Source organism: Herpailurus yagouaroundi, unplaced genomic scaffold (genome assembly GCF_014898765.1).
Source record: "Herpailurus yagouaroundi ecotype Mexico unplaced genomic scaffold, PumYag 295, whole genome shotgun sequence".
Lineage (NCBI taxonomy): Eukaryota > Metazoa > Chordata > Mammalia > Carnivora > Felidae > Herpailurus > Herpailurus yagouaroundi.
Genome location: NW_024412512.1, coordinates 6,436 through 15,273, shown reverse-complemented (window position 1 = coordinate 15,273; position 8,838 = coordinate 6,436). Strand labels below are relative to the sequence as shown.

General features: G+C 64.2%; 1 protein-coding gene across 1 annotated transcript; it reads left to right on the top strand.

Moving 5' to 3' along the window:
- Positions 1–3,264: 3,264 nt before the first annotated feature.
- Positions 3,265–8,484, top strand: LOC121021414 (serine protease 57-like). The gene is given in 6 exon segments (XM_040461730.1): positions 3,265–4,111; positions 4,342–4,495; positions 4,919–5,063; positions 6,751–7,014; positions 8,077–8,226; positions 8,228–8,484. Coding segments are annotated over 6 exon segments (879 nt in total). The 5' UTR covers positions 3,265–4,032; the 3' UTR covers positions 8,315–8,484.
- Positions 8,485–8,838: the final 354 nt, after the last annotated feature.

Genomic DNA, 8,838 nt, shown 5'->3' with positions numbered 1-8,838 from the left:
CCCACCCCCACCCCCGGACGTCCTCTGAGGCCCTGGGACTTCAGGACTCTCTCATGCCGGGCTCTGTGCCAGCCCCCAGAGCCCACCCGTCCCCTGTCACTGAGTCAGAGACGCCCTCACCTTCCCCAGCCATGACCCTAGCTTGGGCCTTGTGTCCTGTCACACACCCCCCCCCCCCCCCCCCCAGCCCCGGAGCCTCCCAGGTCTCCCTGCTTCCTCTGTGGACGCCACTGTCCCCATCAGACGTCTGCTGTGGCTCCCCAGGACCCGGCAGCCTAATCCCGGGTCCAGCTGAGCCCTGCCAAGCCCGGCCCTCCCTTCACCTCCCCCACCCATATCCCAACATCCCGCGTTTGCACCCTCTGTGCCCACCTCCAGGAGGACCTTCCCCACTTGTCCACTGTTACTGGGTCTCCAGGCTTCCCGGTTTTAAAGCCCTACCCCCTTCCCCGTCCTTCTCTGGCCACTGTCTTACCACCTAGTATTTCTGGCAGACGACATCATCTGCTCGGTCCACCGGGCACACACTGGCCTGTCTTCCCTGCTGCTGTGTCCCCGGTGCTCAGTCAACAGCCGTGGGATGAGTGGCTTCCTGCCTCCCGCCGGGCACTGTGGCCACCCCCCCGCCCCGTGGGGAGGATGGCAGGCACTACTGCAGCTGGCCGGTGGGCACCCAGCCCCTCGCTGACCCTTCGCTGGGCATCTCGAGATGCCCCAGGGTCACCTGTGCCCCAGGCGTGGGGGGGGGCGGGGGGCGGCTCTGGCCAGGCTCCTTTCCCCAGTGCCCTCCCCAGATGGAAATCTGGACCCATGAAGGCAGACGAGGCGGGCAGAGGTGGTGGGGCTTGGGCCCTCAAGCCTCAGTTTACCCACTGGAGGCACGGGCTCGCTCAAGGATCCCCCCGTACGAGGCGCCCACCCCGCACCCCTCCTCTGCCAGGCCTTTAGGCGCGGGGCCAGGGAGGGTCCGCGCGAGGCAGGCACGTGCGTCGCAGCCCCACGCTCGCCCAGGGCCGAGTCCTGAGAGGCGCTGCGGGGACGCGGGGTGTCGTTGGGCCTGGCGGCGGGCGCACCATCCGCGTCAAGAAATCAGACGCGGCTTCCTTGGAATGCTCGTTCAACTGAGCGAGAGAAGCAAAAGCGTCGTCGAGGGACGCCTGCCGGCCTGGGCCCTTCTAAGTGCTGCTACCGTCCCGCTAACCGCCGAGGCCCCGGCACACGCGGGCCAGCTGGGGTCCCCGGGCCCCGACGCCGCGCCCGCCGTCTTCTGGGAAGATTGTGAGCTTTTCTCCCGTTTCCCGTGGCTCCAGACACACCCCCACCGCCTCTCCTCGCCGCGAGAACCTCTCCCTCCTACCACCCTGCTGCCGCCGAAAGGGGCTGTGCGCCTCCTGAGCCGGGCCTCCACACCCTGGCCCGGGCTGAGGGGTGAACGCACCCTCAGGGTGCACCCTCAGGGCTGGGCACCCTCAGGGCTGGGGCCGCCGGACCTGGGTAGACTGGGCCTGCTCGTGGGACGGCCCTGGGAGCTCCGGCTTCCAAAGGTAAGGGAGACGGGAGCATTCGAGGTCTGACGGAGCCACCGGCTCTGGCCGCATGGGCCCTGGGTCCCCTCTTCACGTCATCAGAATCCACGTTCACCCCCGGGGGAGGCTGGGTTCTCGGCACCCGATCCAAGCTCGCTCAGGAGAAGAAATCCATCTGACCGTGGCTTAATCTCCTCGACGTACAAAGAGCTCCAACAGATCCGCGACGAAAGTGAGCGTTCAGTAAAGGGAGCTGTCGTTATCGTCACCGTCATTGTCACCATCGTCATGGCTGAGCCTGCTCTGACCAGGAAAGCCACCCAAATTTTCTGCGGGAAGACCCTTCAAGGACTGAAGTCCAGAGCTGTGGTGTCGGACCCTGTGCTGGGCAGCCCAGACAAGTCAGGCTCCCCTCTCTGGGCCTCAGTTTGGGAAACGGAAACACTGACCCCTGACCCGCTCCTCGGGGCTTTGGGAAGCTCGCTTGTTTGACCAGGAAGGACGGTTATTTGTTTCATAATCTTTCACCAGATGGGAAGGAAACAGGCCTGGCTGTGGGCAGAATCAGCCATGGGCAGAGGCAACAGGGGCCGGCCTGAGGCCGCAGCCCTGACCCCCTACTTCCCTTGCTGTGTGACCTTGGCCAAGGCACTCGCCCTCTCTGCGTATCGGTTTCTCCATCGGTCACGGGGGTACAAACAATGCCGACCACCTCAGGTTGTAGGACCGAACGGGACCCCTGCAGCTTTGGGCCATGCCCCCCCCCCCCCCCGCACCGCCTCAGGAGGAGTGTGGCCAGGGGGACTGACTGAAGTCTGGGGCAGCCCCAGAGCAGACAGGGCCCCACGTGGCCCCTCACGGAAACGGCCACCGCAGGGCTCTGGGTGGCCACATGGGGTCTGACGCTGGCAGAAACAACCGTGACGCTGACCTTGTGGTTTCTTCCCGCGGGTTCTCCCGGCCGTGCTGGTTCCCGCCGGCTGGTCTGACGGGTCACCACGGACATGGTGGCTTAGCGAGACATTCGCTTAGTACCTGATCAGTGGGCCTCACGGGGCTCAAACCCAGACGGGCCGGGGGCCTCCTCCAGGCCAGCTGCTTCCCCCTCACCCCGCTGCTTTCACGGCTCTGGACCTTGTCTGTGAAATGGGGTGATGACACACATGGACCGGGGGGCGCTAAGTGCGGCCCCAAAGACGTCCCTGTCCCGGTCCCGGGACCAGGCACCTGTCATATCACCAGGCGGGGGTGACCTGGGGGCTCGGGGGGCCCAGTGTCCTCACGAGGTCCTCACGAGAGGGAGGCAGAGAGCCGGGCGGACCCCGTGCTGCTCTGGAAGCTGGAAAGGGGGGAGACGGGGCTCCCTGGGGCGCTGGGGGGAGCAGCCCTGCCCACGCCTGGGTGTCAGGACTTCTGAGCCCAGAGCTGTCAGAACCGGTGTGTGGTGACGGGTCCCAGCGGCCCCGGGAGGTCACACAGACATGCCAGGCAAGTTCGAGTCTGGGCAGCATCTGGGGGTGCGGTCACAGGCTCCCGACTCGCAGGGACCCTGAGAGGTGGTACCATAGGGGGCTCAAGACGGTGCCCCACTGAGACCTCTTCGTGGCGTCCCGGGAGCCGGGTGAGGACACTTCCCAGCCGTGCTGCTGCGGCCGCGCACCATGGGGAGGCTGGGTGAGCGGCCGGGGCCTAAGGGAGGGGTGGGGATGGGCTGCGGGTCTGGGGGCTCCAGCCTTAGCGCCCTGTCCCCACACCCCCCAAAACAGAAACCTCAGCCCCCTCGGTGTGGGCCCACAGCCCGCGACACCGGAACCTGCCCGCCGGCCTCCAGCATCACATGGCCTCACCTAGTGCCCTGTGATGGCCAGCCGGACGGCCACCACCCTGGCTCCGCGAGGTGGCCTGGTGGGCAGAGTGGGAGGGGCACCTGGGGGGGGGGGGCTCGGTCACTGCCACACTCCTATCTCCAGCTCCTGCCAGAGGCTGTATACAGTAGGCACTCGGTAAGTGCAACAAAGGCAGCAACCATCTCAGGGCTTTCCGGGGAACTCGCAGCCCTGAGGTCGGTGCCGGAGTTGCAGAGGGGGAGCAGGTGGCAATGGGGCCAGACCCCACACGCCCAGGAGGCAGCTGGGGGCACGATGCCTGTCGGCCGGGTCCTGGCCGCTGCAGGAAGCTCCCTGCACGTGCTCCGTGGGCAGATGCTGGATAAACCGAGGCACGGGGCGGTAAGTGGCCTCTGGGGTCACCTCCGGGCCCTGCAGAGCCAGGCTTTGCCCCAGGCGGGCAGTTCCTAGAGCCACGCGCTTGTCCCCTCGCCGCCCTGCGTCCTGGCCTCCTGGACGGCTGGGACCGTCAACGGCCCGAGGCCTCCCAGAGGCGCCGGCACCGAACTGGGCGTTGCTGGTGTGGCCTGGCCGACCTCCCACCACAGGCCACAGCCAGGTTCCCCCTTTCCGGGCCGTGTCCCGCAGAGCTCTGAGGGAGCCACCAGCCGGTGACAGCCATGGGGCCCCAGGCGAACAAGCTGGGCCGCCTGCTGCTGGCAGTGTCTGTGGCCCTCACGCTGCCTACGGGGCCCCCAGGTAAGAGCCCCCGACCCCGTGCAGCTACTCAGCCCTCTGGGTCGCTGCCCCTCTCGGCCTCAGCTGGGACTGGGGGCCGGGGTGGAGGCCCAGGCCCAGGGTTTCCTGGAGTCCAGGCTCCCTCCCGGCACGCTCGAGGACCTCGTCCGGGCGCCTCGCCCCCACCCGACCCCCACCCCGGCAGGTGCCGGAGCCGCTCGCATCACCCCTCTGTCCCGCCCCTCCTGCAGGCTCCCGGGGAGCCCGGATCATCGGGGGCCACGAGGTGAAGCCCCACTCCCGGCCCTACATGGTGTCTGTGGCCTTCGAGGGCCAGCACCACTGCGGAGGCTTCCTGCTCCGCTCCCGCTGGGTGGTCTCCGCGGCCCACTGCTTCAGCCACAGGTGAGCCCACCCCGGGGGCCGCCGCCGCCGCTGCCACTCGGGCCCCAGGCCCCCGGCTCCGGACGGCAAGGGGGGGGGGCTCGGCGAGAAGAGTGTGTGAGAGCGACGTCGTGGCCACAGCCGGGGTTGCAGCCCTGGGTCCGCTCCGGGTTTCCTGTTGAATAACCACGGCGTTGCCACGGAAAATATTGGGGGTGGTGTTGTAACTGAGGGGGGGGCTGTAAGAAACGTAGGCAGTATCGCCCCTGTTCTAAGTACCTCGTGATAATATGTATTAACGTTAACAGCGCGCCTATCTAGGTGAAGGCTGTAATTGAGGTGGGAACAGAAATGAACGTAATTATGGTTGTGGGGCCGCACCCCGTTCTGCAGACGGGGACGCCGAGACCCCAGGCTCACTCGCAGTTGCCCCTCCCCCTGCAGGGACTCCCGAATGGGCCTGGTGGTGCTGGGGGCTCACGTCCTGCACAGCTCGGAGCCCACACGACAGGTGCTGGGCATCTCCACCGTCGTCAGGCACCCGGACTACCAGCCCACCACCCACGCCAACGACATCTGTCTACTGCAGGTGAGCCTTGGGGGGCACCGGACGCGGGTCTGGCCCGTCCCTGGCCACCCCCACATGTTTTTAAAAACAGCCGTAAGGTCCTGTGAGCACCCGAGTCAGATTATGTCCCGCCTCTGCCCTCTGTGCCTCCCACATTGCCCCCTCGGTGCCCCCTGGGGGCAGACTGAGCCATCAGTGTCGCCCCCATGCCCCCTACGCCCGGGCCTTTGCACTGACTGCGTCCCCTCCAGGGCGCCGTTCCCCCAGACACCGCATGGCTTTGCCCCTCAACCCTTCCCAGTCTTCCCTCGAAAGTCCGCTCCTCTGGGGCCTCCCTCGAGAAGCCCCTGTCACCTGCCCTCCCCCGGCCCCCCCATCTCCCCATCCTGTCCCTGTGTCCCCAACTGCCTTGTGTCCCCCACAGCTGAAACCATTGGCTTCTTCACCAACGTTCACTGCTTCCTCCTCCAGACTTGGAGCACAGGGATTTTTTATCTCCTTATGGCCGTTTGTAGCGCACGGCAGGCCCCGATGTTCACGCTGAAAGGGGAAGCGCGTGAGACTCTAGGACACCAGCTACTCTAGTCGCTGCCCCCCAGGCCCTTTGCGGGGTTTCCGGGCAGGAAGTGGTTCCTTCCCTCCCTGCTCACACAGGTGCGTCCTTTCTGAGCGCCCCCCTCCCCACCCCTGCCTGCCTGGGGGTCGCCCCCCCGCAGGACGCTCAGGGGCCCCAAATTCAATTCCAGGGGCCCCCAGGGCCTCCGTTTTCAAGGGAAAACACCTCAGGCCTGCTGTCCAAATGTGGTGAAAGGTCAAAACAGAGATGCTCAGCGTGACAGAAATAGGTTCCTGGGAACGAGAGGGTTGGGGGCGGGGGCTGTTCTCCAAGCAAAATGAAAAGGGGGCAGCGAGTATCCGCGGCCAAAGCTGGCACGTGGGTTTTGCTCATCTGCGAAACCCCAAAACCTGGAGCCCACAGCTCTGGTCACCCATCCCGTTATGCAGCTGGGGAAACTGAGGCTGGGGTACGGTCAGGATATGGCCACGGTTAGGGAGTGAGTACCAAAACCAGGGGCCTGAGTCATTCATCCCATAAACGCTGACTGAGCGCCCACCAGCTGTTTGGGGCCCTGGACACCCCAGGGCCGGTCCCCTTAGAGCTTCCGGTCCAACTCGGTGGCAGCTGGGTAAATCGGCCTTGGCAGGGGCACATGGAACCCGGAGGAGGCTCCTGTCCTATCCTGGGAGTCTAGGAAGGCTCCCTGGAGGAGGTGGCATCTAAGCTGAGACCTGAAGGCTGGATAGGGAGGGTGTTCCGGCGGGGGGGGCGGGAGGGGGGAGTGGGGGTGGGGTGGTGGGGACCAGGGAATGACAGTAAATTCATTCTGGGTAGAGGGGAGGGCTGAATGGTGAGCCAGGACGTATTGTCCCAGGAACAATGGGGAGCCATGGGAGAGCCTGCGAGCAGGGGAGATGCTGGTTGGAAGGACACCGCTGGCAGCTGGGGAGGCCAGCGTCCTGGTCCGAACGGGTGAGGCCTGATGGGCAGGCCCGCGTGGCAGCAAGAGGCTTTCCTGAGCCTCACGGCAGCGGCTGCTGACTTCTCGCCATGAGGCCACAAAGAGCCAAGGCGTCATGATGGGTAAACTGAGGCAGGAGCACTGATGGGTGGTTGGGGGTAAACCCAAACTCAGCGGTCTCTCTGCAGCTCAACGGCTCTGCCATCCTGGGTCCTGCGGTGGGGCTGCTGAGGCTGCCACGGAGAGACGCCACGCCACTCAGGGCGGGGGCACGCTGCCGGGTGGCTGGCTGGGGCTCTGTATCCGATTTCGAGGACCTGCCCCCCGGGCTGATGGAGGCCGAAGTCCGCGTGCTGGGCCTGGACGTCTGCAACAGCTCCTGGAAGGGCCAGCTGAGCCCTGCCATGCTCTGCACCCACAGTGGGGACCGCCGGAGGCGTGGCTTCTGCTCGGTGAGACACTGGGTCCCCACCCTACCTTCCTGCAATATGGGCAAACCGAGGCCCACAGACAGGGTTAGAGAAGGCAGAGGCTTGGGAACTAAGTCCTTAAGCTCACCTTTGACCAGATGAAGCCTCACTGAGACCCTGGAAGGACAAAGACTTTTCCGAGGTCACAGGGCTGTCACGTACAGCTGTGCAGATCGCGCATCGCACAAAGGGCTACAGATTTGTGTATTTATAAGCAGCGTTCAGTAGGGGGCAGTAACAGATCTCCGTCAAGGAGTTCCTGCTCCGGAGACCCTGCGTGGATTCTGGGCAACCCTGGCCCTGGTGCCGAGGGAGAAACAACCTGGAGGGTTTTTTTGTTCCTGGCAAGAGAGTGATTCAAAACAGATTCTGGAGTCCAACCGCATGGGTCCAAATCCAGACTGTGACACTTCCCAGGTGTGTGGCCTTGGAAAAGTCACCTCACTTTACTGGACCTTTCTTTACCTGTAAAACTGCCACACTAATAGTACCTACTTCCTAGGGTCAGAGGTGATTTCAGATTACAGTTAGGGTGATACAACTGGGAAGGGGAGAGGAGGGGAGGAAGCGGGAATTTTAGGGTGAGTATTCAGGAAGGCTTCTCAGAGGAGAGCACCTTTTGAGCTGAGACTGGAAGGAGGCTTGAGGAGATCTGAGGGAAGGCATGCCAGGCAGAGACACCCATCACAGGGCTGCCATGTACAGCTGTGCAAGTTGTGTACTGCACAAAGTACTGCAGACTTGTATATTTATACCAGCAGTGTCCAATGGGGGCAGTAACAGGTCTCAGGGATATGGAAAAGCCCAGAGGCCAGACCAAGCTTGGTTTGCTTCAGGAACAGCCCAGAAGGCTGGTGGGGCAGGAACCTAGGGAAAGGAGTGCAGACAGATGGGTGGGGGCTAGATGCTCAAGTCCCTCGAAGGCTGTAAGTTTAGTTTTTGCTGGAGGAGCGCTAGGAAGCCTCGGAAGGGTTTCGAGGCAGGGAGGCCAGGGAAAGAGGCCCAGAGACGGACCCCTGACCTTGCCTTTCCCTCCACCCCCAGGCGGACTCTGGGGGACCCCTGGTGTGCAGGAACCGGGCACATGGTCTGGTCTCCTTCTCCGGACTCTGGTGCGGCGACCCCAAGACCCCTGATGTGTACACGCAGGTGTCTGCCTTCGTAAGCTGGATACAGGATGTGGTTCGAAGGCCCAAACGGGCCCCAGCCCAGTCCGCTGCCTGGGACCGCTGGGTTCCTGCAGGAGTTGCCTGAACCCCAACAGCGCGGGGTCCGCAAATGAGGTGGTAAATGACTCAGATAGCTCCTGCCTGGAAATTCCATGGCTGGGGCAGGGCATCCGTGGGCCCCCAAACTCCAGGAAGCCTGGTGCATCCGTGGGGTGGAGGGTGAGGTAGAGAGGGCACCGGTTCCAAATGCAAAGGGCCAAAATGACCAAATAAAATGTTAACTGAATAACCAGACACGACGGTTCACCTCCAGGGCCCATCCACGATCCTTCGAGTTTCTGTCTCAGCGAGGCCAAGGGTCTGGCTCGGCCACAGCCTCCCTGAGACCGTGAGCTGCTTGCTCAGAGGCCTCATCTGGTCCTCTGGCTTCGGGACCCAGGCCCCTCCCCGCCCTCCTCACCACCGGCCCTTCTGGATTTACCGACCCCCATCCGACAGCCTGCACTCAGGACAGCCTCTTGGCCTTTGCCCAAGCAGGGGCCCAGCCTAGCACATCTCTCCCTCGGCCTCCAGCGAACCACACCCAGGCATAGATGGGGAAACCAATGGGGATGGGGGGGTCTCCTGGTCCTCTGTG